The 27,272-nt window shown below is 47.8% G+C and overlaps 2 protein-coding genes and 1 long non-coding RNA gene across 11 annotated transcripts; 2 read left to right on the top strand and 1 right to left on the bottom strand.

The window, feature by feature from the left end:
* The first annotated feature begins 1,444 nt into the window (after positions 1–1,444).
* On the top strand, positions 1,445–3,848 carry LOC144364808 (uncharacterized). Its single transcript, XM_078041076.1, has 2 exons — positions 1,445–3,026; positions 3,691–3,848. Exons 1-2 carry the CDS (start codon positions 1,445–1,447, stop codon positions 3,846–3,848), a joined length of 1,740 nt encoding a protein of 579 aa, XP_077897202.1.
* Positions 3,849–13,606: 9,758 nt separating this feature from the next.
* On the top strand, positions 13,607–25,657 carry Septin4 (septin 4). 9 transcript variants are annotated; one of them, XM_078042324.1, is made up of 13 exons: positions 13,647–13,774; positions 14,142–14,245; positions 18,570–18,866; positions 19,224–19,317; positions 19,783–19,869; positions 20,389–20,512; positions 23,832–23,966; positions 24,080–24,197; positions 24,292–24,393; positions 24,583–24,679; positions 24,772–24,934; positions 25,082–25,181; positions 25,443–25,657. In XM_078042324.1, the coding sequence occupies exons 2-13, from the start codon at positions 14,243–14,245 to the stop codon at positions 25,500–25,502; spliced, it is 1,380 nt and encodes a 459-aa protein (XP_077898450.1). In that variant the 5' UTR covers positions 13,647–13,774; positions 14,142–14,242; the 3' UTR covers positions 25,503–25,657. The 9 variants fall into 9 exon arrangements, with proteins under 9 accessions (XP_005321630.1, XP_013212522.1, XP_077898450.1 ...); XM_005321573.4 differs by lacking the exon at positions 14,142–14,245 and having other exon boundaries at positions 13,607–13,774; XM_021724081.3 differs by lacking the exons at positions 13,647–13,774; positions 14,142–14,245 and adding an exon at positions 16,445–16,574 and having other exon boundaries at positions 25,135–25,181.
* Positions 17,110–26,977, bottom strand: LOC120884140 (uncharacterized). The gene is made up of 3 exons (XR_005726392.2): positions 26,249–26,977; positions 19,747–20,664; positions 17,110–17,964 (listed from the first exon to the last, which is right to left on the bottom strand). It is a non-coding gene; the product is annotated as an uncharacterized LOC120884140 (long non-coding RNA).
* Between the last annotated feature and the right edge of the window lie 295 nt (positions 26,978–27,272).

Raw genomic sequence — 27,272 nt, 5'->3', positions numbered from 1 at the left:
TCAAATAAAATATAAAAAGGGCTGGGGATGTTGCTCAGTGGTTAAGCACACCTGGGTTTAATCTCAGGTACAAAAAAAAAAAAAAAAAAAGAGAGAGAAAGAAATAGTAAAGTGGTTCTTTGGGTGATTTCATTTTTTGCAATTCCTTCTACAAAAAACTTTGAATTTAGGGGAGAAAAAAAGGTTTAGGAATTCTTAAAACTAAAATCAATGGGAAAGAAGACTATAATGTTATAATTAGTAATGAACAATTTTATAACTCATTAGAAGAAAAATATTTAACAGAAGAGAATGGTCAGTATAGAGCACAGAAAATGAAGTGGACCACTAATTACCTTGATAACCCTTTTGAGTAAATATCAGAAATGTTGGATATGATAGGGTCTATGTCCAAAAGAGAAGTAAGGGACCTATAAAAGCGAGAGAAAGACAACAAACTTATCCAGAATAGTCCTCCACATTGGAAAGTCACTCTCTAATCAAGAGGAACCAAAGTCCAGCTGATTGGATTGCTGACAGGAGAGGATCATGAGAAAGGACCCAAACATTTATTGTGTGTCACCCACATACCAGGTAATAAGTCAGGTAACTTGTCCAAGGTATACAATTAGTCATTTATAATTGAAACTGATACTAAACCCAGATCCCTTCTACTAAGGACCAATAATATGAGACTTGAGTAACCTAGATTTTTAACCCAGAGTCAACTGAAACACCCGTGAAACCTGGAAATTGCTGGAGCTTTATCTTTGAGTATTGGGGGGAAATATACTGGGGATCAAACCCAGGAATACTATACCACTGAGCTAAATTCCCAGCCCTTGTCATGTTTAAATTTTGAGACAAGGGTCTTACTAAGTTGCATAGGCTGATCTTGTGATCCTCATTTCAGCCTCCTGGGTCGCTGGATTACAGGCATGAGCTGCCACATGTGACTTGGAGGTCTACATTTTGACTTTAACATACAGTGTGGTTTCAAATAAAATTGGGCAACTTTGTACAATATAACATACCTTATTAAATCTGGGACTAACACAGCATGATTGATTTGAGTAGCCTTGCTTTCATAACTCTTCAAGCTGATTTCTCTGGCTGAGTTCTGAAAATTCTTGGAACCTAGAGACGGTAAGAAAACCTCTATATACAAAGAAATCCAGATTTTGTTAAGAACCTGGCCAAAGGTTTGGTAGTGTCAAGTCCAAAGATAAATTCAGTTTTCTTTCAGGTACTGTTTGGGTTTCTCTAAAGAATTATGTACAACAGGATGTTTAATAGGAAGCTTCTTCCTTTATGACATCATCAGACAGAAAGGTAGCTAAGGGGACTATTTGAGACACACAGAACAACAGCCACTTTTGTGGGAGTCCAAGAACAGCAGCTTTTTAAAAATGAGGGTAAATATTCAGGCTTCATTAGGATCCTGAAGACAAGCCAGCGATAAAATATGGCATCTACCCAGAAGGGCACAGTCTTTCAGGTGGTCAAGACAAATAAAACTGGGTCCAAGGTAGCAGTTTCAGCACATAAAGGGGCTGAGGTTACTACTTCCACCCCTCATCGGGGACATGGGTACCTTTCCTCAAGCCACCGAAGTGCTGCTGTCTCTTTGAATCCTTCTCCCCAGCAAAAATTAGAAGCTGCACTTCCCACTACTCCCCATTCAGCATCAGACTACTCTCGATTTGTGTCCCCACATTCAGGGCATGTCCACTCTACAGCACAATTCCATCGGGGAACTGAGACCCGAACAAAAACAGAGGCACACCGCCATCACTCTCCTCATCGAAAGAACCAGCAAGTTCAGACACCGGCTTCCCATTCTACAAGTGTACATCGGCACCTTAGTCCAGTCAGAGAGGAAGCAATGCGAAGAAGTGGTGAAAGCAAGCCAGGGCGTGAAGTTGGCCATCGTATCTCACCCCCCGATGCCAAGTCCACCCGTCGCTTGAGTTTTATGGACCAGAAGGATAACTTGCAATTACATAACTTGCAAGAAGACCCACCTTCCAAGGTCCAGAATCCTCAAGGGGTCAGAGTTCCTCGTAGGATTTCAGCCTATCCAAAGGATGAAGCAATACAAACAGAGACCACTCGAAAGATTTTGAGTGTTGGTGAGGTCAGACCTCCAAAGCGTCCCTCTAGCCCAGAGCATGGCCACAGCCGTATGGTAGACCATCGGACAGTCCATAGAAGGCTCACTAGCCCAGAGCCAGAAGTGGATCATCACAGCTCAACTCCTTCAGAACCCAAGGCCTTTCAAAGGAATATGAAAATGGCATCATCCCTCAAACTCTCTGTCCTTAAAGATTTAGATGGTGGACACCGAGCAGCACATTCAGCTCCTGAGACTCTCTACAAGCATCCTGCCTACACCGAGACCAAGCATTCTCCAAAGGTCATAATGTCATCAGAGGTGGAGTCCAACATGAGGTCCCCAATCCGAGACAGCGAGGTTGGCCGTGAGATCAGCCGCAAGGCCACCATCTCTCCACAAAGACAGTCAACTCAGCGTGTGACATCTCGAGCAGGGTCTGAGGGCCCCCACAAATCTCTCGTCTTTGTCACTCCAGAGCCCGTCCATAAGCAGCAAATGCAAAGGCCCCCAGAAACTATCTACGTGTCCCCAGGACCTGCACTCAGGTATCAAGAACCCTCCCGAAAGCCCTCCATCCATGCAGAAGTGGAACTGACCCCTCGGCCCTTACCCCCTCGGTCCTTACCTAGGTATGGGCCTGACTCCTCATGGTGGGCCTTACTGAATCCTGAAGTTGAAATACCCCAAAGCCGGCCGACAACACCTGATTTTGAGCCTAAGTCTCCTCCTCCCCTAGACCCTTTAGTGTCCCTTTTTGAAATGGACTCAAGCCCTTTCTATGAGGACCTGATGTTCCAGAGAGAGAAGGCAAGTCCACCATCACCACCATCACCAAAGGAGTCTCCAGGTCGGGTACCATTGAGGGAAGTGCCTCAGGCCCCCAAGCACACCATCAAACAACCCATTCAAAGGTTTAATGCTTTCTTCCTGGGTATGTGAAGAAGCATACTGCCCAAGTGCAGCCCCAATTTAGTGAGATGGGACATTGGGGTGGGCAGGAAAGGCCCCCCTCTTCATTTTGGGCCTCAGGGCTGCCCTCCGGCCAGTGTCAAATCTAGTTCCATCTTTGAGCCCAATGCTCCATGACTTTTCTGCCAGCTTCTCTGAGCTCCAAGTTAATGACCTCGATGATGATGCTTGGGCCTGGCGTCAGGCATTGACTCTTCCAGGCAATGCTGCTTAACTTTTCAATGGAAGGTAGTAGAGAGTGGTTTGCAGGATCGGAAGCTGATTCCTGAGAGTGGAGATGAAGAACTGAGCTGGGGTGAGGGCTGGTAAGGGCTGTTGAAAAGAATAAGGGCCTCAGGTAAATGTTCTGGCATCAACGTGGAGTAGGTGGGGCACAGATGACTTGAGACTTGGGCTTACAGGAGGGGAAAGACATTAATGGTGGTGAAGAAGGAGGGTGGAAGGAAGGGAGAGGGAAAGGGGAATATGATATTTGGGCCTAAGTGGGAGGAACTCTTGGAGAGAGTGGAGGGCTGAGGGCACCTTTGGGTGAAGACATAAGGAACTAGAAAGGTAGATGATGTAATGGGGGGGAGGGGTGTCATCCCACAGACAGAAGAAAGCAATAATCAGTGTGTTATTTTCAGATGTCTCTGAGGAAATGCAGAATCGAATCATCTGGTGGCTAAGAGGTCTGTGCTTTTCCTTCCTATGGGTTCATTGTGAGACGTTGAGGAGCAGAGGGTGGCCTTTTTATTCTATTATAGAGCTTGGTCTTTTAGTAGAGTCCCTGCTGGGGTTTTGACCTAAAGGAGCAGAGGAACAACTTGTCTTGCCTATAATTTCACCACTAGAGCCATCCCTTTGGGAACTGGAACTTTTTTCATTTTCAAGATTCTCCTCTTAATGAGAAGTCACTGTAGGAATGAAGAATGATTTAAGCCTCATAGCTTTTTGGCTTACCTGGTCCTACTTATCATGTCCTTTAAAAAAAAAAACAAAACACCAAAGCAAACTCCCTGCTTCATAGTCTTCTTCAGAGCTGTCTCCAGACTAATTCATGTGTGTATCTGGCTCCTCGACCCTCCTCAATCCCCAATACTATGACCTGGGCATATAATAGCTGTTGCCCAGAAAGGGTTTCCATGTATGTCTGGACCTTTTCCTTGTGGTCATCAGTGGGTTTTGTGGCCAAGGCTAGAAGCCATAAGTGTCCTCAGGACCTCAGGATTCTCCTTTCAGTTTTTATTCTTGGCCTCTCTGGTCACAGTGGAGGGTGGGGATGAGCCCTCAGAGTGTAAATCTTAGCAGCAGGGACTTCTTGTGAGCATTGTGTGGCCCAACATAAGTTCCAGTCCCATGAACACTATAGACACCAGGGATCTGGATGAAGAAGTTATTGGGGAGGAGAGAGCCCTGGGAATCCAGTCCATTCCCAACCAGAATGAGCCCTCTGAATGATAAATTGCAAAGAATAGAGAAGGGCAGCTCTGTCTTTCAGAGGGAGCAAAACTCTATAAAACAGGAAGGTAACAAAGTATGGATTCTGGGATTGTTTTATTGGTTTGAGCCCCAGGTCTACTATTTCCAGACTATGACCTTGGGTAAGTTATTTTACCTCTCCAATCTTCAGTTTCCCACAGGTTATGTGGAAATAATGGCTTTCTCTAGGTTATTGTGTTTACTACTTAGCATGGAACTTGTCCACAGTGAGCACTCAGTAAATGCTAGCTATTGTTATTTGGGCCACTTGGAATAGGTGGGGATTTGGACCAGGTTATGCCTATTCTCACTGGACATCTTTAGTAAAATTCTCTTTTTCCCCTTCTGTTGGTACTGTCTGATTCCACTTGCTGCCCCCTGGGAATGCCTGGCTTCTACTTCTTTGTTATGACAGATGAAGAGGTAAGAATGCCACTGGGAAGTTATTTCCAGCCATCCAGTGCCCCACCCCGTTGTTCAAGTCCTCCTCTAGTCCTCTGAAGGAAGTGGGTGTGGAGGGATATAGAGCTGCTTGGTATGGTTGGGTAGTTTGTCCATTGCACAAGTGTGCTTGTGTTCCACTTGCCAGGCTGTGCACCTGTGGCACTGCTTCTCCCCAGAGGGAGATCTGCACAAGTGCTATATGAGCTAGTTGCAGCCCTGGAGAGAAAGAACAGAGACGTTTTAGCAGATGATGAATCTTGCCAAGTGCTCTGTGGGAAGACAGGGCAGTTATGTGTTGGATTAGTCCCCACCTAACTCCCTCCTCTCCTGCCAGGGGCACTCCAGAAAGGGGTCACTTTTCTGGGTTACACACTATTTGGGTCCTTAATTTGGAAAAGCATAAGGTGGACTCTGCTTTTGGCAGTCCTCTGTCCTAAATTTGGCAGCGTCCTGATTTTGCAGTGTATTTTTTGTTCCCATAGTATTTTGGCTCTTCTTGGCCCATGTTTGATAAGATGGTCAAAGCTCTTCCTGTTTTCATTCTTTCTCTTGTCATATTCCTCTCTTATCCAACACCTAGCAATGACCTCTAGTAAGTTCCATCCATGGGCGGGCTTGCCCAGGCCAAACAGTTGACTACAGACAGAAAACAAATGAGAGGGGGACAACTTGAGCTCAGATAACCAAGCAGCTGAAGGGGAGGTATCCAGGAATGCAGCTTCCACCTCCTCTGCCATTATCCAGCCTCCAACCACCAGCCCGGGGCTCAGCTGTAGGTGGGAGCAGCCACTTTTAGAGATTGCCTCCATGTAAAACAGTAAATCCCTCCTTCCCTCCCTCCCTCCTTCCCTCCAACCTTCCCTCCTTCCTTTTCATAGACAATTTTTATTCAGATACCTAGCACTCTAGGCACGATTGGGGAAAAATCTCATAGTACATACATAACATTCTTTGGCAGTGAGAAACTGACCATCTGGTTGGGAAGATAAGATATGGACAGGAAACATTTAAATAACGATTTGTAATAGTTTGTATTCAAATGTCAAAATAAACAGAACAGACTGAATAGGTACCCTTGGAGGGTCTTAGGAGAGAGGGAGTCAGCAAGAGGTGGGTAAGGGGGTTCAGTTACACCCTCTTTCCCCAAACCAGGGGAGTTATATTAACAACTGGCTTCTTGCTTACCTCTTAATTTAAATCTATACCTTTGGGAGGGGGCACTATTTCCCTTGGTTCAAGATTTGATGTTTTTGACAGAGAAGGCTCGTCCCTGTCCTCCCCCACCCTCACCCATTTTTTTTCTGTGCATCTTGTTTTAGTTTAGGAAGTCAAAAGCCTTGGCAGCAGGACAGCTCCTTCCAAAAATAGCTCTTATCCTGTCTGGATAATTACAGCTTTCCAGCCCTGTTCGGCAACAGAGCTGCTCCCCAGAAGCTGGGAAGAGAAGCTCCCAGGCAGCTGGGCTTCTGGTCTTCTCTGGCTTCCTGAAAGTAGGGGGGCATTGATGTGGGCCAGATAGTCTCCCTGAAAAATATAAGATAACTAGGTTTCTCCAGTCTGTCCCCCAAGCTGCATGGTCCTCAGGCAACCTCAGAATGGAGACTGGTGCTGGTGTCCAAAGCCTCTGTTTCCTCTGATCTGAGAACGGTTGACCATAGAGTCTGTTCCAGATTCCATTCCCAGCAAGAATTCTCTGGTGGCCCAGCCCCAGCACTAGGCTTGCCTGGCTCGTGGAAGACCGCATGTTTGTTGTTGAGCTTCATAAGGCCCTGTGGGTCCACAGCTGGGGATGGTGCCTAATTCAGTCTATGTCTGTCTTTGTCAGTCTCTTCCCCAATGGCTCCTCAAGGCCCTTTTGTCTTAGGGGACAGATACTTGTCATCCTTGGATTGGGCATTAGGGGCTAAACTCTCCCCAAAGGAGGTTGTGCTGGATCGAGGGAAGCATTCCTAATAGTTTTTGTTGTTGTTGTTGTTGTTGTTGAGAGAGAACTAGCAGAAGCTCTTTTGGGTCAGTAATGGCAGGGGGATCAGGGGGCTCCTTTCTCATACCTCTCTGGGGAGTTCCTCTTGAATAGGTGGAGCCTCAATTCCTCTGATGGATAGAGCCACCCCAGCTTCAAGATCCTGTGTTTTCAAGGCACCTGTCCTACTCACCCTCATATAAGACTTCTCAAGCTGTCAGAGAACAAGATGGTTATATTATTCGTATGTGTGTGTGTTCATATACATACATACACACATATGAATGTGTATATATATAATGTATGTGAATATATGTGTGTGTGTGTGTGTGTGTGTGTGTGTGTGTGTGTGTACATATATATAAAAAGAAACCAACCAACTCTGGAGAATAGGCCAGGAACCAGAGAAGACCATCTTTGTGATACCTGAGACAGACCTCAATGTCTTTAAGATAACATGTCATTTGACCCCCGAGGGACTGGACAGTCAGCCTCTTTTTGACTCCTGAATTACTGGGAAGTTTTGCTGAGGGGCACTTTGTTTATACAGAAAACCTCAAAGCCTTGGAGGGTCCTGGAATGAGTCTGCATTCATGGGGATGGTAACAATTCTAGGATGTGGCTGTCTGAAAGCAACCTTGTAGACTGTTTTTTCTCACCTCTCCCATTACCTTTGCTTTGTATAGAGGATCATAATTGAGAGGAAAGGGAATTGTTGAAAGAAAGGCTGAAAATGGGGCAGAACATCACAGGAGGCTTTTCATAATAGCTTGACCCTACCTTGCAACTTCCTAGGAAGCAGCCATCTCATCCAGTCAGATGATACCTTGATCATCTCCAGCTTCCATGGCTTGCTAACTCCAGAGCAGGACAAAGTCTGGTGACCTTTGGCCATGACTTGCTAATTTGGGGATAGGCAAGGTGGAACAATTAATTCATAGGGGTTTAGCACTGAAAGTCCTGTGTTCCAAGGATCCTTTCAGTCTTGGGCACCCCATGACAGTTAAGTCATTGGGACTGGGACAAGCTGTGGTTTACCTCAACAAGAATCCCTGGAAGCACAGGGCAAGGGAAATGATTTCCTGAATTCACTGTGAGATCTGGACAGGTAGGTCCCTCCTTTTTTGCCTATGAAATGGACAGAGGAAAATGTGTTGCCTTCCTCTCGGGTTTGATGGCAAAAGGGAGGACACACTCCCTTTGTTCTTTGTTCTGTCCAGAAAAATTTCACATAGGAAAGAACTTGCCATATCTACTTTGAACTTTCTGGTATATTTTCAGAAGCTACTTGCTTTCCTGACTGGAATCCATCTCCAACATGATATCTTTTCATAAGAGTACTTTGGTGGTGTTTGAAATGGTGGATTTTTCCAGTCAGAGGAAGAATAGTAGGCATGGGTGAATTATGGAGGTTGGCTTTAGAGGGTAGAGTACATACTTGGGTAATCCATAACCCAGAAGCCACCCCAACAGCTGCTCAGCAGAAGAAGGCTTTCCTAAGTGGCAGAAATGGCCATGTCCCTTCACCCTCCTCTGCTCAGCTGCTTTTGTCTCAGCTGCTGTGAGGGGAACAGCAAGAGACAGCTGCACCTTGGGGGCTGAATGAAGGCTGGAGGAGGGGAACAGAATGTGAGGCAGTTCCTGAGAAATGTCCAGCCTCTGAAACTGAGTAAGAGGACTGGGCCAGCCAAAGTCTCTGCCTTGTTTGGCACACTAACCACAGGCAAAGTCATCTAGCTCCATGGGGTCTCCATAGTGGCTGTCTTCAGGAATTTGGGTTAGTAGGTCTGAGACCAAGACCTGCTTTCTAGAGATGGAGTGGTGTCCAACTGGAAAAGCTGACTCCATGGGAGCCAAGAGCATGGTCATTCCATTGTCACCTTAGTCTGAGGAATTACTCAATTATTCTCTCTCCTCCCATCTGTCTACAACCATTATACATGCACATTCCTAATCCTCAGGAGAGAAGGCATTTGAAAAAAATCAGTTGACAGTGGCTGGTTTGGTGTAGATAATTTTCCCAAGAGCTGAGATAATAGCTACCATTCATTTTGGTGATTATACCTTGTTAAATGTGTTAGTGAATTTTTACAGCAATCTCTGAGGTATACCTTTACCTATTTGATATATGAAAAAACTGAGGCTCAGGATTTGTTCAAAGTTGGAAGCTCTTTAAGAAGATCTTGCCCCAGAGTTTCAAGTATGTGGTAGAGAAATCTTTCTTGTGTAGCCATATCTTCCTGGCAAAATAACTTCCCATACAGACCATGTTGGCCTGCCCAAAATAATTCTCAACAATATCAAGAATTATGAGGGGCTGAGGTTGTGGCTCAGTCAGTGGTAGAATGCTTGCCTGGCAAGCATGTGTGAGGCAGTGAGTTCAATTCTCAGTACTGCATATAAATGAATAAAATAAAGGTCCATTGACAATAAATATTTTTAAAAACTACAAAGAGGATGGTTTTAGTGGGAGCAACATCCATTTACTTGCATGTGAATTACGAGCCCAGAAGGTGGGCATGAACTTGAAAGCAGCCGGAATTAAGGGCAAGTGATGGGTCAATGAAGCCCACAGCCTCAAGGCTTGTCCCGCTCTAAAAAGTCAGAATGGAACACTAATCAATGCATCCTTTTAGTGAGTTCATATTGATCAGTCAACTCTTGGGGGCAGGGACCTGGTTACTAGGGCAGACATCACATCACATGTTGACATCATGTTCCCTGGATTGAAATGAATAGAGGTTAAAATAGAAGACAGGCTCCTGCCCTTGAGGGGCTTATGATTAATTTACGAGAGAAGAGTACATAGATGGGTCACTTGAGAGGGTGTGGACATCCAAGGACAAAGCAAAGTTCAATGAAATGAGTCAGCAAAGCTTCTAGTATGGAAACACTTGGAGGGTAAAAGACAGGGGGACACAGATTTTGGCTTAGTTTTGAGAAAGACCTTAGAACTCAGCTGCCCAAATGTTGAAGTCCAATGTTGTTAGTTGGCCACGGGAGGTATTCAGATGGAGGCAGGAAAGATAAGGAAGTTCATGAGGAGAGTCAGTTAAATAGTCACAAGGAGATTTGCAAGTCCCTCCAGCTCTGAGCTCCTACCCTGCCTAGGGTGGGTGTTAGAAGAACATGCCCTATCAGGGTGGCTGACTTTCAGCAACCTGCCACCTTTGGAACGCCTCTCTGTGACTGTTCAGCAGGAACCAAGAAATACAATTCTTAAGATATTTTGATTTTTTCCTTCTTCACAGACCTTGCTGAACAGACTGGCTGAGCTTTCCTTAAAAGACACAACCTAGGGCTAGGGCTGGGGATGTGGCTCAGGTGGTAGCGTGCTCGCCTGGCCTGCGTGCGGCCAGGGTTCGATCCTCAGCACCACATACCAACAAAGATATTGTGTCCACCAAAAACTAAAAATAAATATTCAAAAAAAAAAAAAAAAGACACAACCTAGTGATGGCCTTTTGCCCCCACCCCTCTAGGGCTCTCTGACTATATCATCAGTGACTCATCCACCTCTGGGGGAAGGGAGGTACAATTAGTTCTTGCACCACTTAAAGAAAACAGCTACTGAGAGGCAAAAGTAGTCTTTTGCTAGTCATGCAGATCTGAAATCCTGATTTCCTGTGGTAATCCGTCTTTATTCTTGGCCTGAACCTTGACCCTGGCTTGGTCTGAGTGCAGTCTCCTTGCTTATTAGCACCTGTGCCACACAACCTTTGCCATGTGTGGTCAGGAAAGACCCAGTAGAGGGGGCTGGGAGGTTTTCCATACAGACCATGTTGGCGTGCCCTAAATAAAGGAGTCACAACAACATGCAGGAGCTGTGGTTACTTGAGTTTACCAGAGGAGTCACCCTTTTTGCTAAGCTAAGCAGCTACTCCCCAAACATTTGGCTCACCACCCTAGCAGTGCCTGAGAAATTGTACAAGGACATTAACGCCTGGTGGGATGTTAAATATCAAGGAAAAGTCAGAGCTGAGTTGTGCTGAGGCAAATTTGGCTAGGCCACCTGCCGGCTAGAGGTGGGAAGGCACTCTGTCATCAACCACTTATAGGAGGGCTGCTTTAAGTAGGCCCTGCTTCAGATCAGGTATGGGAACTCCAGCAACATGGAGCAAGAGGGCTGGAGTTGGGGGAGTTCGGCCTCTTTCACTGAGGGAAATGGGCCCAGGCAGGGAAAAGGACTTTTAGGCAGTGATGTTAACAGTCCAAGCTGGCATGGGGACATATGCCAAGGCCAACTTCTCTGAGAACTCTCTAAATGCTACAAGGCTAGCATACTGGGGCTGTGCAGGTAGAATGGCTCAAGTCTATTTGCAGCTTTTATTTCATCCAGCATGTCTTATGTTAGACCTCTGGTACCGTGGTTAGAAAGAGACTCAAACCCCAAGATTCTTGGCTTGAAGCTAAGTTCCATGGTCTTAGTCCTCTCTTAGGGCCTCACCTCTCTCAAGGCAAGCTGGCACCATCATGCCTTTGGACGCAGGGCTTTCTGGAGCCTGAGCAGTGGGTGCCAGAGAGGAGTGAGGATTCCAGCACAGGTGAGGATGAGAACCCAGGGTCTTCTGAATGTTAGGCATTGAGCTGCCTTTTGAGCTGTTTCTGTGTCCACATTTTAAATACAGCTTGAGTTCTGAGGAGGAAGGTTCTTATGATAAAGGAAAATAAGACTCTCTGATGGGGCTGCCTTCTTTTCCTCCCCACCTCAAGTAACAGACTACTGATTGGAAGCACCCAAGAGGTATTCTTCTTTTTTATTTTTGTGCATTATAGTTTTACATAATTGAGGGGCTCAGTTTTAACATATTCATGAATATAGGGTTATATATAATAATATTAATTATAAATTAAATAATACTATAAATTATTAATAATACTATAAATTATTATTTATAATAATAAATTATATAACATAATTTGCTCAATTTCAATCCCTGGTGCCACTCCTTTGCCTCTTCTCCTCCCTCCTCCAATCCCTGGCCTCACCTCTGTTGATCCTTCTAATAATTCATTTTTAAAAATTGGTATGTTATAGTTACTCATAAAAGTAGAATTTATCCAAGATAAATGTACCTGCATCAGTAATAGGGGACTAGGGCTTTGAACAGTGGGGTCTCATGACCGTTGGATCTGATGGCAGTAGCCACTACTGCTTCTGCAGACTTCTAACAGCCATTGATTATCTCTTTAGGTCTTTTGTCCTCCTGAGTAAGCTTCAGATCTCCTGGGTCTACCCCAGGCCTTTTCTGGGAGCCTCTCTAGAACTTCAGAGGTCCCTTCTCACTGGAGTCAAGCTGTAGATCCCCATTTTCCTATGCTTCCAGAGCCATCTGAGTCTCTTCAAGTCCAAGTTTTCTTTAGTATCTCCTTCTGTTACCTTGCTTTCTTCCTCCAAGGCCTACAGCATACCCTCCTTCTTCATTAAATCTACTTTTAGAATGCCAGAAATTGCAAGGAAACTTAAAAATAATCTAGTTTAATTCCCCTTATTTTCAGGAGGAACTAAGAGCCTGAGAGGTGAAGTGAGGTGCTCATGGTTGCCCAACTACTAGGAGTTTTTCTCCTCAACTTCTGGTTAATGAATATTTGCTTCTGATGTGTTTAAGCAACAACCTCTCTTAATCTCCCAGTTCACCAGTGCCAAATATCCAGTCATATCTCCTACAGCAGTTCCATGTTTTCCAGAGCCGGATTTTATCTGCTGTTCCTCCCTTGACTGAATACTGACTGGTCTCAATTGAGGCCAGTAGCTCACAGATCAGATAGAAATAAGATAGGCAGGCATCTGACACTTCCACCCATAGAGAGCGCCATACCTATGGGGCTCAGTTTTGTCCAGAACAAATACAGGCAAAGGCCAGTCAGCCTGTCCTTGTAGGAGGGCTTTTGGAGTCTGAGGGGGATGCTTTTGGACCTCACCAACTCCCCACCTCCAAGCATGTACCTCTCTCTAGCTGTTGCTCTGGCACTTCTGAGCTTCTAATGCTTTTAAAGATGCTGAAGCATCTGTCCTACAGCATCTCACCTGCTTGTCAGAGGAAGTATGGTCCAGCTGAGCCTGGGTCATGCCTAGGCTGGCCTCCCCCAGAGGCCCTTCCAGCTTTCCTCAGCTCTAGGCAAGGCTCCAATGCCCTATTAAAGCCACTCAGCCTCCCCCTTCTAGCCTTCCAGCAGATGATCCCTGGATAATTTCTGCAGTAAATCCTCTTTAATCTCTAATCTGAGGTCCTGTACAAAGGGAATTTACTGCTAACCTGTCTTTTCCACAGCTTGGATGGAGCTGGAGAATGTTTTGACATTCCCCTTTAGGAGGTGTGGTGAGGGTATGGACAATCAGTAACTTGGAAATCAGTCAACTTCCATAACACTTTGATGAATCCCTGGGGTGACCAAATGTTCTCTCCAACTCTTATGGCAACTCCTCCTCCCTTTGCAAAGGCATCTCCTTCTAGGGATGCTAGGTGGTTGTTGCTTTCTTTTTGGGTACTGGTTTAAATTCCCGGGGTCCTGAGCTGTCCAAAGAAGCCACTCCAAGGATTAAGAAAAAGCCAGGTAGCCAATGTAGCCCAGGGTCAAGGAGCAGAGGCCTCCACCCTGCTCTATGCTTCAGGGGATGGCTGGCGCCCCAAGCCTCGTTCGCGCGGGCACCCACCGCTGAGGTGCAGGCCCCTCCCGGGGCCCAACTCGCCCCGCCCCCGCTGACTCGCCCCGCCCCAAGCGGTCGGGACTCGGGGAGGCAAGTGGGGGCAGGCGGTGCGGTGAGGTCCGCGCGCAGCTCCATCCGCGGGTCGCTCGGGCGCTGTCCAGGCGGAGCCGGCCCGGCCCGGGCTGCAGCCATGGTAAGACCGGCGGGTGCAGGGCAGGGCCAGGGCGCTCAGGGCCCGCCGCTCCCGGGCGGCTCCGAGGAGACCCGCGGCGCTGCAGCCTGGGCTGTGCGGGGCGAGAGGAGCTGTCGCCAGCTCCAGGCTCGGGCAGGCACTGTTAGCGGGTGGCGCTGCGTCGCCGTTCCCAAGTTTCTCCCCCCAAGCCAAGCAGCTACCAAACAGGCCGCGACCCCCGACGAGTTGCCCTTGGTCTTAGAGGAAGGAGTGGGTCTGTGTTGTGGGAGATGCCCGCGATAGAGACCAGCATGTTGTTCTGGGGAAGGCGCGTCAGCGATGAGGGTGGTGAGGGTCTCCGCCCTTGCCTGAGTCATCTGTTACCTAGATGATCCTTCCTCACTCATCTACCGGGAGCGCAGAAGCTAGCACCAACTTCCTTTGGAAAACATAGAGGAGATCCACAAAACTGCCAGCATCCTAAAAGGGATGGTGAGACTCTTGGTCCCTCCTTTCCAAAACCTGGCAGCCCCTTTCTCAAAGAAACACCTGAACACCTGAGAGGAAAGCCCACCCCACCATCCCGTGGGGTGGGATCAGCTGTATCATTTGCCTCCCAGACAGGAACAGTGGGGAAGCTTCCTCCGCTGCACCTACCCCCACCCCCTCCCCAACTAGGTCCTTCTGCAGTGTGTGGGGGTTGGGGGGGACTCATTCCTGCCACCTGCCTGTAGTGGGAAGAGAAGCAGTAACCCCAGCCAGCCTTCTTAGAGGTTCCCAGGTAGGAGGTTTTGATGCTTGGTTGTGAGAAAGCCAGCTCTTTTCTTGACATTGTTGCCAGAACCTGCCACAAACACAGCCTGTGCGTGTCTGGGCCTCCAGGCCACATCCATCTTTCCCAGTCTGGAAGCCTCCCAGTCTTTGCCCTCTGCTTTGGGAGGCACAAGCTGTTTACAGCAGGAGAGGATTCTTGACCACCCTGTGGGGCAGGATGTTGGCTGAGGGCAGCCACCAGAGGGAAACTCCCTGCATCCTGTGGAATCAGAAGCTTTCAGGTTTAGAAAGGCCAACCTTTTGGGCTCTTGTCTCTCAAGCTGTGTCCAGGCGGAGGCCCAAGGCTTGGACAGGAAGTCTTGGTGACCCTATAACCTTCCCCAAAGAGGGTTCCTTGGAAAGGCTAAGTGGTGCCTGTCCTGATCCTGGCTCTACTCCTTTTCCCCACTGGGGGATGGACAGGCTGATTGTTCCAGGGATGGAAGCCTGGGGAGACACTGTTTATCCCCAGTGCCAAGCCCAGCAGGGACCAGAGGGACTTTTTCTGTTACACACCAAGTTCAGTTCAGCTAAGGTCTTGGTGCTTTCAGTTTGGCTGAGGCCACCCTGTTCTTTTCTAATTAGAGACACCACCACCAACAAAGTCTCCAGTCTCAGGCCCCTGCCCTTAAGCTAGCCAAGTCCTTAGGCTGACTACTGGTTCATGTCAGGCCACAGTCCTCTATGAGGGTCTCCTTGTGAAAGGAGGATGGTGTCCTAGCTGCTTTGGGAATCAGTGTAGAGAACTCCCCAGCCCAGCAGCCCCAGGGAATTTACATTTACATGTGAAAAGAATGACAGATCAACATTAATGACTATACTGGGACGTGAGTACTACTTCTCTCAGGTTCAAAGCAGCTTGAGGTATCTCAGAATGATTTCTCTCCCCAGTCTCCCTGGGAGGCAAGGAAGGGCCATTCACAGTTGGACATTAAGACCCTGAAATTAAAGACACTATTAAGACTCACAAGGGGGTGTTTCCAGCCCAACCAGAAACACTGGCCTTCTGACTCCTAGTGGAGTGCTCCATTTGTACACTGCCACCCAGACCCCTCAATTCATCTCCCACCTAAATGGCAGCTCTTGAGCCTCTGGAATGTCAGTTTCCCATATGCTTGAACCCATACCCCTCAGAGACCAAGTGCTAGCAGCTCTCTCATTTTGTGAGAATGATGGGATGATAGAATTGATACCCATCCTCCTAAGTGAGAGGTCAGGTATACTAGGGTAGTCAGAGTCCCTGGAGCCAAGCTGCTTCTGTGGCTGAGATTCTCTGCAGGCAAATCTAGGAGCACATTTTCTAAGACAGTGGGATAGCAATTTCTCCTGCTGGGAGAAAACAAAGGAACACTTGGGAAGACCCCTGGAACTTATACTCAGAGGATCATTGGATATTCTACCCTACTTCAGCACTGCTTAAGGTGAGAGATGGGGGGTGGAGTTGGGAATAGGTTTCCTGGGTGACTGTCCTGGGTGTACTGGTGGGTCAGGTCACCTTGGGGGACAGTTCATAGTCTTCAGGCAAGCATCACGGTCCTTGGGGGTTAACAGAAGAGGCCAAGTGGATCAAGAGTCTGTGCTGCAGATAGACTTGGGAGGTTGGTGCTGTGCCCACCAGGGCAGTCAGCGAGCAGGCGTCATGGGGCAGCCAATCAGAGGAGGAGGGGACTGCAGAGGAACCAAGTGATCCTGCTGCAGCTGAGCTGCCCTTGGAGGGTGGGAGCCAAGGGAAGGGGAGGAGGAGGAGGGAGTGGGGTAGGACATTCCACAGACTTTTTTGGCCCCTGCCAGAGACAGAGGGAGGTCAAAGAAAAAGGGAAAGGAGCAAGTCCGGAAGCCAGATGACAACAAGAGCATCAAGACAAGGCTGTTTCTGTGTGTGAGGAACTTTGCCTGGGAGATAAAATTAGACCTAGAGCTTGCTGACAGGGAGTCTGAAGTGTGGGGCATGGACCGTTCACTGGGATGGCAAGGGAATTCTGTCCCTGAGGATGGGACTGAAGCTGGGGTAAGATGCTGCTCTGGGAGTTGGGTGGACCTGACTTGACTTCCCTCTGCCTTAACTGGGAGTAATGCTCAAATTCAGTGGCAGAGTTGGGGGGTGTGGACAGATGGGAGGTGAGGATCCTAGTGTTGTGACTCTTTGGCTAGAGCCCTTTGGCTTCCTCCATGCTGAAGCATAGCCAAGGCTGTCAGAGAGGACAGTGCCGAGTTCCTGGTGTCTCTGCTGGAAGATTGTGGGGGGACAGGGCTCTCCATCAGCACCTTCCCTTTTCCCTTTTCTGTTGCCCCTCTGCTCAGTACCCACTGAGCAGAGTTCTCTCTCCCATCCTTAGCCAATCCCCAGACCAACTGCTAGGGCACTGTGGGGCTGTGTAGAAAGACAACGTTTCCTGGAATTCCCCAGACTCATTAGCTGCCAGACAACAGGACATGCTATCCCTCAAGCCCCATTCCTTCTCTGTTGCTGTATCATTAATTGTTCAAGCTGGGATAATTTTGAGAGTGAAAAGGGACACAATTAAATCATTATGCGAGACCAATAAGCATATAAGGGGTTGTATAGTTAACCCAACAGATCTCATAAATATCAGGCCTGCCTTAGGATTGCCTCTTGTGATCACTAAACCTCCACATGCCAGTTCTAGTTTCAGGCTAAAGGGTCTCTTTCCACCCTTCTGTCCAGGCACGCTCCAAAGTTTGTTATCAGCAGGTATGGGGATGAGAGGTGACGCCTGAAAGTTAACTCTTAGGAGACTTTTCCTTCCAGCTTCCCTTTCCTAGTCCTTTCTGTCTGGCATAAACTGACAGTGTGCACATCTGCCTCTTTCATTTCATCCCTTTGTAAAATGGAGCTATGCAGGAAGACTCTGACCATCTTATCTCCTTCACTTTGCCTGGGACTCCACAGTGGTCCAGGGTAGCCCCCTTGGCTTGGCCAACCCCCAGAGGGTGAGTCAGCTTCTGCAGCCGGCCGTTGTCCATTGTCTGGGGGTGGCACGTGGGTGTTGTGAGGCAGAGCTGAGCCCAGCACTGCCAGGCACTCCACAAAGGACGTTGACCCCCAAAGGAGAGAGGGGAAGATATAGGGTCTAGAGCTGAGGGGGAGCTGCCCATCTCCCAAGCTGGGGGTGGAGTGGAACTGGCTTCTATAGAGGAGCCACTCCATTCTCTGCCTACCACCACACTGTGACTACTGAGGGGTTTCCCTAGATGTTCCTCTCATTTGGGGGCCGTCAGCAGTCTTAGAGGTCCAGCCATCCTTCCAGGCTCTTCCAATGTCCTCCCAACCTCTCACTTGGTCCCTCTTGGCTGCCCTCTGTCCATATTCAGCATCCACTGGTAGGTTTTTTCTTCTCTCCTGGGGTCCAGGGCCAGATTCTGGTGTGGTTTTGCATCTGGAGTAAGAGTAGGGTCAGCAGGATTGAACTCTGGGCACTGAACCCTGGAGAGTAAGAACCCAGGGTAGAATCCTTACCTGGGTTTTCCCAGCTTACTGACTAGCAGTGACAGACACAGAACCTCCTGCTGGTTATTGACCTGCTTGGGAGGCAGCTCCTTTCTTTCTGTCCTAATTCCCTGTGCCCCTAGCCTTCTGACTCTCTCCTTGAGTCCTCAGCCACAGTGTTCTCCCTCTTATTCAATTTAACTTCCTGGCCTTTGGGACAGTCCCTGGATCCTGGCTTGTCCAGACCCCCAGAAAGGGCAGCCTCAACAAACATCCTGCTGAAAGGGAGCTCCAAAACTGGAGAGCAGGGCTTTGGAGGCTGCCTAGGGATCCTCCTGGACCCTGGGGTCCTTCCCCATGTCTTAGCTTGGGGATACTGGTGAGAAGGTAAGGCCTGGCTGCCAAGTTCTTTCCCTTCTAACCACGAGTGCCTCTCCCCTCTCCTTCTCACCTCCTATGTCTGCCTTCTTCCTTGTTCTTCCCTTCCGGTTCCCTCCTGCCGCCTCCCACCTACTCCATCTCCCCACCCCACTACCTCCAACCCACGTCCTCCAGATCAAGCATTTCCTGGAGGACACCACGGATGATGCAGAACTGAGCAAGTTCGTGAAGGACTTCCCAGGAAGCGAGCGCTGCCACTCACCGGAGGCCAGAACCAGGGTGTCCAGGCCCCCAATCTCGGAGCCAAGGCCCCAGGCCCCAGACTTCTATGATGATGACCTGGAGTTCAGACCCCCCTTGTGGCCCCAGTCCTCTGACAGCCAGCAGTACTTCTGTGCCCCAGCCCCTCTCAGCCCCTGCACCCGGCCCCGCAGCCCATGGGGCAGGCTTGATCCCTATGATTCCTCTGAGGTAGAGACTTCAGCCCTGCCTTTGCCTTTCAGTGGGTGGCTATAGGAAGACCCAGGAAGCGGGCAGACAGTCTTGGGGTTTATGTGCATGTATGTGTATATGTATGCACCTGGGATCTCTTTCTGTCCTGTGTCAGTCCCAACCCTCCTCTCTTGTCTGCCCCCAAGAGCACTGGAAACTGGTAGTCTCAGCAGGGGCAGGAGGCCCAGCTGGTGGCTTCTGATGAGAACTCAAGAGTCTGGCACTGCTCCTTTAAGGCTGGGGAAAGATCTAGAAGAAAGAAAGAAAAGACTGGTCCTGGGTGCTAGGGCCCCTCTTGTCTCTCACCCTGATGCATTCTGCCTTCCTGTCCACTAGGATGACAAGGAGTATGTGGGCTTTGCAACCCTCCCCAACCAAGTCCACCGAAAGTCTGTGAAGAAAGGCTTTGACTTTACCCTCATGGTGGCAGGTAGAAAAGGGCAGGGATGGGTTGGGCAAGGGATGTTTTTAGGTGGGGAGTGTGTATGTGTGTGTGTGTGTGTGTGTGTGTGTGAGAGAGAGAGAGAGAGAGAGATAAAGGGGCATGGGTAAGGAAGAAGGAGCAAGCAGCAAATGCCTGAGTCTTTGCAAAATAGCTAGGAGTCTTTGGTGGCCAAAAATATGTATATGTTGGGGGGAATGAAGTAGTGCCAGAGTTTTGTAGTGTAGGCTCCTTCTGTGTGACCTTGGGCAGTCTGTTGCCTCTCTTCATTCAAATGAGACAGCTGGATGAGCTGATCTCTGCTTCCTTGTAGCTCTAAAATGCCATGGTTTGGTTAGTCTAGTCCTGATTGATAAGAAAACAGTTTTCCCACCAAACCTTGATCCAGTGGAGCTGCCCTTTGGCTACAGATCTTACCTTCTGATTTGGTGCCTCTGTCCTCTCTCCTGTCAGGAGAGTCTGGCCTGGGTAAATCCACTCTTGTCAATAGTCTCTTCCTCACTGATCTATACCGGGACCGGAAACTCCTCAGTGCTGAAGGTAAGGAAAAGAGAGGAGCATAAAGACAGGCAGAGAGACCTGTCTTGGGATGTTAAAGTCACTACAGAGTCGGGGGTGGGGATGAGGGAATGGGGCCCTTCCCAGCATGCCGGAAACCATGACCTCCTAGAGAGATTGACAACATCCCTCCAAAGGCCTGTCTGGCCTGGCATCCCACCAACCAGCTCCCTAAAGATTTGGGTGCTGAAGCAGGGCAGGGATCAGAATCCTGCTCTTTGAATGAGACTCTGACCCCCAAAGGATTCCAGGAATCCAAAAAGGCCGGGAGCAGAGAAAAGGCTGGGGCCAGAGCCAACAGCCACCGGCATTTCCTGTGTTGGGAAATGTGCTCCTTGCTGGTTCCCAGAGAACAGGCCCTCAGGCAGCCTGTGGGTGGGAAGGGGGGCAAAGTGGATGAGGCAGTCTGGGCAGCAAAGCTGACTGGGGTAGGTAGTTTGTGCTGACTGGGAAGGTCCCTGCCCTTGCCCTTGCCCTTGCCTCAGTTTCCCCCTTCTTCAGAACGGATCATGCAAACCGTGGAGATCACTAAGCATGCTGTGGATATAGAAGAGAAGGGTGTGAGGCTGCGGCTTACCATTGTGGACACACCAGGTTTTGGGGATGCAGTCAACAACACAGAGTGGTATGTTTAACCAAAAACAACCTCAGCTGCCCCTGACCCATCACTAACTTTGCAAACACACATAGGTGCACACATAGCCATACCTGTCAGGAGAGGGAGAGTTTTGTGACCTTAAGCATATCACTCCCCTTACTGGATAACTGTTTTCTTCTCTGTAAAATGAGAGGGAAAGGGTTGGAATAGATGATTTCTAACATTCAACTCTGACCTATAATTCTATAATGGCGGTGGGAAAAGAAGATAAAAAAGAAGAGCCTCAAAAAAAGTAAACATGAAGCACAAGGCCTGACACAGTGGGTGCTCAATAAACATCTTTCTTTTAGATGCAAGGTCTTGTTGAAAGGGGTATGGAGGAGCACGGAGGGAGGGCTGAAGGGAAGGAGAGGCAACAGGAAATAAATGGGTAGAACTTTGTTTACCAGGCACCATCCAGGTTCTCTGCCAGAAGAAAAGGTAGTTTTGTCACACACACACACACATGCACACTTCACCATTCCTAGCTAATTTTTTTGTGAACTGGAGAGAAGCTGAGGTAATGGTCAGATGTACGTGAGTAGATGAGAATAATTAAAAAAGAAAGAAAGAAAGAAAGAAAAGTTGGTACCTTTAACAAAGTTAGGCAGGTGGTACTTGGAGCCCTAGACTCACAGTTCAAATCTTGCATGATCTTGAGCATAGCTGCATTCTTATTTCTTAAAGTTGGAAAATACTAGTCTTTCTTGGTACAGTGATGCACCCCTATAATCCCAGCTACTCAGGAAACTGAAGCAGGAAGATTGCAAGTTCAAGGCCAGCCAGAGCAACTTAGTGAGAACCTATCTCAAAATAAAAAGGGCAGGGGATGTAGCTCAATGGTAAAGCACACCAGGGTTCAGTGGGGATTGATCTGCAAAAAGTTTTTTTAAAAATTAAAAATTAAGGGCTGTGGCTGGGGCTCAGAGGCAGAGCGTGCGCCTAGCATGTGTGAATCACTGGGTTCGATCCTCAGTACCACATAAAGTAAAATAAAGACATTGTGTCCATCTATAACTAAAGAAATTTAAAAAAAATAGAAAAATACCTTCCCTTATCACCTTAACCAGTTGATCTGAAAATCATCCCAGAATGATGCCTGTGCATTGGAAACTGTAAAGGGCTACTCATACTCACCAAATTTTGTAATGATCATTGAAGAACCAATTATAGGGCCTGTTGTTCAAACTTATTAAGGATTTCAAGATAGTAACAGCAGAACATCAAATCAACCCTTCTAAGTGCAGGTCCCTATGTGACTACACAGGTCCCACACCTCACAGATTAATCAGATTCTAGTAGACCTTTCTGTGCTGTGAACCCTCCATTATGTGCTTCATCACTACATATCATTACTTTAAGCCCAGCTAACCAATTCCTTTTCAACTTCATAAGCCTTGAGGGAAAGCTGTTTCTTATATTTTTCCACAGCACTAAGCTACTTCATGGGACATGGTCTTATTCCTGGTGGGGTTAAGTGATTTCCATATTGTCGTCACCCTTCCCACTCTAGCAGTAAGTCTCAGCAAACCACTTGTCTTGAAATTCTAGTACCAACCAGTACCTGCAAGAACTGCTTTCTTCTTTAGTCTATTTACCTTCCATGATAATATTAGTAATAACTTCAATTGCAATAATAATAAAATCTCCATATCACAGTTTATAGTGTAACTTAAATTTTTTTTGTACTTGTAGAAGGACAGAATGCCTTTATTTTGTTTGTTTTTATGTGGTGCTAAGGATTGAACCCAGTGCCTCATAGATGCTAGGCAAACGCTCTGCCACTGAGCTACAGCCTAAGCCCTATAGTGTACCTTAATAAACTCATTTAGTCAATCAGTAGGAATTTATGAAACACATGCTAGGTGCCTAGCCTGTGTTGAACATTTTAAGAAATGCAGAACAAATATGAATGGTCCCTGTGCCTGAGAGGTGTACAGTCTAGTAGGTAGTGGTGGAAGATTGAGATGGGGGAGCAGTTCTCTAACATAGGTGTCTATCAGATGAAAGTCAGTAAATGGGTCAGGCCAATGTATAATGGCAAACACTGATCTAGGAGTCAGAAAGCCAGGGACTCAGGTGGGTAGAGAATTTACTAGCCAACTGATCTGGAGCAAGTCTCCTAGCTGCTTTGGATTTAATTTTTTTATATATAAAATGAGACTGACAATGGTCAAAATGCATAATATCTACCTGTACAGAGAGTAAGAATTACACTAGATAATAGAAGGCCAAAATTGAAATTCTTAAAAATATTTATATAGTCATGCATTACTTTATTATGGACATACATTCTTAGAAATGTGTCCATCAGGTAATTTTATCATTGTGCAAGCATCATGGGACATATTTACATGAACCTAGGTGATATGTCGATCACTCAATGTGACCTCCTGATGCAATCAAGCGATGCTTAAAAACATGAATCTATGAGGCATAACACAGCAACTTTTTTTTATAACAAACTCTTGTTTTGTGCTGGGATCAAACTCAGAGCATTGCATATGCTAGGCAGGCATCCTACCTGTATTCCCAAGAGCTGTATTCCCTGTCTTTTTTTTTTTTAAATGAATAGAAGGCATACACTAAAATAATGATAAAAAGCATAGTATAATAAATATATAAATCAGTAACAGAGTCAATATTGTTATTAAGTAGCACAGTAGGTTTGTTTATACCAGCATCACCACAAACACATGAGTAATACGTTGGTGCTATAATATGATGGCAATTTTTCAGCTCCTTTATAATCTCTTTGGGACTGCCATAATCTGTGGGATCCAAAACTGATGGAAACATCATTTTGTGTAAATATATAGCTTTGTAGTGGAGGGGAAAGCAGTGTACATTGGTATAGTTAAAAGAGCCTTCATGGAAGAGGTGGTTCTTGGATAGAGCCTCTAAGGATGGAGCAGGTTTGGAGAGGTGGAGGAAAGAGTGGGAACCATATGAGCAAAGGCTCTGAGGCTGGGTTTAGCTTGACGTAGGACTTCCCTGGCTTCCAATTGATGTTTGCCTCCAGCATCTTACTGTTCTTACGGCTTTGTTGGGTCACTCGCACCCTTTTCTTTCATCAAACTAGTATTTATTGAACTCTGCCCATATACTCAATAAAATTTTCTATCAGGACATGTGAAATATACACCTGTCCCACCCTGGAATCTCTCTGAAGGTATAGTAAGGCAAACCAAAGAATAACAATATCTTGAAAACACTACTAGGGGAAAGGGTTACTTCTTTGCAATCCCAGAGCTCACTAGGCAGCCCCCACTCCCACAGTTTCTCTGCTTGTCTGTCCCTGCCCCAGCTGGAGGCCTGTGGCAGAATACATCGATCAGCAGTTTGAGCAGTATTTCCGAGATGAGAGTGGCCTGAACCGCAAGAACATCCAAGACAACAGAGTGCACTGCTGCCTGTACTTCATCTCGCCCTACGGCCACGGGTATGGTCCAAGCCTGAGGCTCCTGGCACCGCCGGGTGCTGCCAAGGGAACAGGCCAAGAGCATCAGGGGCAGGGCTACCACTAGCAGGTGGTCACAGATTCCTGTTCCCCAGGCTCCGGCCATTGGATGTTGAATTCATGAAGGCCCTGCATCAGCGGGTCAACATCGTGCCTATCTTGGCTAAGGCGGACACACTGACACCTCCTGAAGTGGACCGCAAGAAACGCAAAGTGAGGGAAGCTGGTGGTGGGCGGGGAGGGAAGCAGGTGGGCTTCTAGAAAAGATGCTGTCCCAAGAACTGTGGGCTCCTCATCTATTTGCCAGATCCGTGAGGAGATTGAGCACTTTGGAATCAAGATCTATCAGTTCCCAGATTGTGACTCGGATGAGGATGAGGACTTCAAATTACAGGATCAAGCCCTAAAGGTGGGGCCATCCCAGGGCATGCCTTTTCCATCTTTTTTTCTTGGGCAGAAGAAGAGAGTAGACTTCTATATAAGGACAGGCTCCTGGGGAGGAGGAGGACTCTGGCTTCCTACAGTGAAGCAGAGAAGATGAAGATAGAGGTAGAAAGGAACAGGTGAGAACAGGGGGTTCTCCCCTAACTTCTTTCAGGAAAGCATTCCCTTTGCGGTAATTGGCAGCAACACTGTGGTAGAGGCCAGAGGGCGACGAGTTCGGGGCCGACTCTACCCCTGGGGCATTGTAGAAGGTAAAGCACTGAGCTTGGGACCAAGGTATTTCCTTCACTTAGTATCTCTCCCCTACGCATGCCCCTGGCTGACTCCTAGCCTTGCTATGCAGTGGAAAACCCAGGGCACTGTGACTTTGTGAAGCTGAGGACAATGCTGGTGCGCACCCACATGCAGGACCTGAAGGATGTGACCAGGGAGACACATTATGAGAACTACCGGGCACAATGCATCCAGAGCATGACCCGCCTGGTGGTGAAGGAACGGAATCGCAAGTATGACTGGAAGCCAGCAGGGGGATCCCAAATGCAGCCTTGGATGAGACCAAGCCCCTCCTTTATTCCTCTACAGGCCCTGGGCTCAACCTAAGTTGGTGCTGGGATCCCCTAGCCTTACCAGCCCTCCTTTCCCCTTCCCCTTAGCAAACTGACTCGTGAGAGTGGTACCGATTTCCCCATCCCTGCTGTTCCACCAGGGACAGATCCAGAAACCGAGAAGCTAATCCGAGAGAAAGATGAAGAGGTGAGAGCAGTGTGAGGTGGTAGGGGTCGACAGTCTGGGAAGTCCCCTGTTTAATTATAAACCTCAGTATCTCTTGGTTTGGGAAAAGAAAGATTCCTGGCTCTGGTGCATATTTGGGACATTGATTGGTGGTTCTGCCCAGTTTCCATCATATGTCCTAGCTACCAAGGCCCTGACTCAAAGGATTAGAACTTGGGGACACTTCCCCAATACCATGGGACTCTCCAGAAGGCCCCATTTTGATGCATGTGCCTATTCCAGCTGCGGCGGATGCAGGAGATGCTACACAAGATCCAAAGACAGATGAAGGAGACCCATTAACTGGATTTCAGTCCTGGATATTTAAATTTCTTCTTTATGCTCATGCCAGCCCTCCCAGCACCAGCTCTGCTCAGGCTCCCGCAGCTACTGCCACTTCGCCTTACATCCCTGCTGACTCCCCAGAGACTCAGAGGAAATAAAGTTTAATAAATCTATATGTGGCTTCTGGTATCCCTGTCTGCATCTTTACCACCTCTTGGAAACCAAGATCCTAGGACCCAGTTTGAAAGCCTGATGGAGGGGGATGCTGGTGGCTTGTAGTAGGGAAGGAAGAGAGGGGAAAATTTCCCTTTCCCATTTCAATCCCTGCTTAAAATATAGCCTGACTACTTCATCTTAATGATCAAATCTATCCTACTGTACTATCTGGGGCCTGGGCCTGCCTGTTTCTTTCTTATATACAGTAACCTCAATTCTATAGCAGTTTTGGATTTGATACCAGCCCTTGGGAAAACATAAGGTATAAACTGCACTCAACCTCCTGACTTCCTATTTCCCCCCATCTTGGAAAAAGGGACATGCAGAATTAAGCTCTAGGAAGCCTATGATAAAGCACTGAACAAATGCTGAAGGCCCTGTAGTCACCAGATACTATAATAAATGCTGGGAGTGAATGAAAGCACCATCATTGTCCTGGAGGAGTTCAGTACTCAAAAACTAAGCATCTGCTCGGCCACAGTCACTGTTCTAGACCCTGGAGTTAAAATATTGGACACAAATAAGGTTCGTGTCTTCCTGGAACTTACTGTAATAAAAGTTCCAGTGCTCTAGGTGGGAGCAACCGTTGCCACGTCTGTTATCCCAGCTACTCCGGAGGCTGAGGCAGGACCACAAGACCTGTCTTGAGAGCTCCGATGATTTCTTGGTTTTGTTCCCCAATACCGGAGGGGAGGGGGTTTTCAATGCTCTGTAAACAAAGACGTTTGGAGATATTTTAGCCCGGTGGCCTGGTGTTATACATTCAAAGCCCACTCCAGAGTTGAGGATTTTTGTTGGCAATCTGCATCAACAGTTCTCCATTTCTGTTGGTGGTATCGCGAGGCCACGGCGACCTCCAGCGGCCACCTTCCGTCCTTCTTGACTGCTCTGTGTTCCCAGGGGAGAAGGAGTTAGGTACTTGGGAATGCCCTGTTGCCCTCTTCCTTTACGGACAAGAGGCCGCAGCTAGTTAGTGGCTGTCTCAGATCTAGTTTTCCTATCTCTCGGGTAAGAGATCTGAACTCAGGACTGGCGGCACAAGTGTTGGAGGAAACTGTCAAGACAGAGGAAAAGGGAAAACCAGAGCCACCAGTCGGAGAACGAGCTTCAGGCTTTCAGCCCTTCCCACTCTCGAGCCTGCGTCCCCCCCCCCACCCCCATTTCAGCTTTGGGACTGGATAATCGCCTCGAAACCCAAACAAGATTGGACATAATAAGGCGCCACAGGGGATATATTTCAGAGATACCCCTAGGGCGGGGTCATCACCGGAAGTGACTACAAGGCCAGTGCTCCTACGAGGCACCGCCCCCATTTGCGCTACCGGTAGGCGACAAGCCGCCCCCACTTCCGGCCTCTGAGGAGTCAGGAGCTCTGTATTACTGCTTTCTCATTGGCTGCCGCAGGGACGCGCTGTGATTTCCCATTGGTCGCGTCTGAACTCCGGCGCCGCGCCTCCTCCCTCCAGGTACAGTCTCATCTTTGGGCATCTGATAGGTTAAAGGCTAGGAAGGCGTCTGCCCATTTGACCAATAAGGGGAATGTAGAGTGAGGGCGGCGGCTGCGTGGTGGGG

This window comes from Ictidomys tridecemlineatus, chromosome 3 (assembly GCF_052094955.1).
Source record: "Ictidomys tridecemlineatus isolate mIctTri1 chromosome 3, mIctTri1.hap1, whole genome shotgun sequence".
In the NCBI taxonomy this organism is placed as follows: Eukaryota; Metazoa; Chordata; class Mammalia; order Rodentia; family Sciuridae; genus Ictidomys; species Ictidomys tridecemlineatus.
Note: the sequence above shows the minus strand (reverse complement) of the source record. Positions and strands in the feature narration are given on the sequence as shown.

What these genes read in the sequence shown, in the direction of transcription:
- LOC144364808 (XM_078041076.1), top strand. Translation starts at nt 1,445, where the DNA reads ATGGCATCTACCCAGAAGGGCACAGTCTTTCAGGTGGTCAAGACAAAT. An exon ending in GTTTAATGCTTTCTTCCTGG is followed by an intron (nt 3,027 to 3,690) that starts GTATGTGAAGAA and finishes TGTTATTTTCAG; the next exon opens with ATGTCTCTGAGGAAATGCAG.
- Septin4 (XM_005321572.5), top strand. Translation starts at nt 16,515, where the DNA reads ATGGACCGTTCACTGGGATGGCAAGGGAATTCTGTCCCTGAGGATGGG. An exon ending in TGGACCGCAAGAAACGCAAA is followed by an intron (nt 24,198 to 24,291) that starts GTGAGGGAAGCT and finishes TCTATTTGCCAG; the next exon opens with ATCCGTGAGGAGATTGAGCA. An exon ending in CCCCTGGGGCATTGTAGAAG is followed by an intron (nt 24,680 to 24,771) that starts GTAAAGCACTGA and finishes CTTGCTATGCAG; the next exon opens with TGGAAAACCCAGGGCACTGT.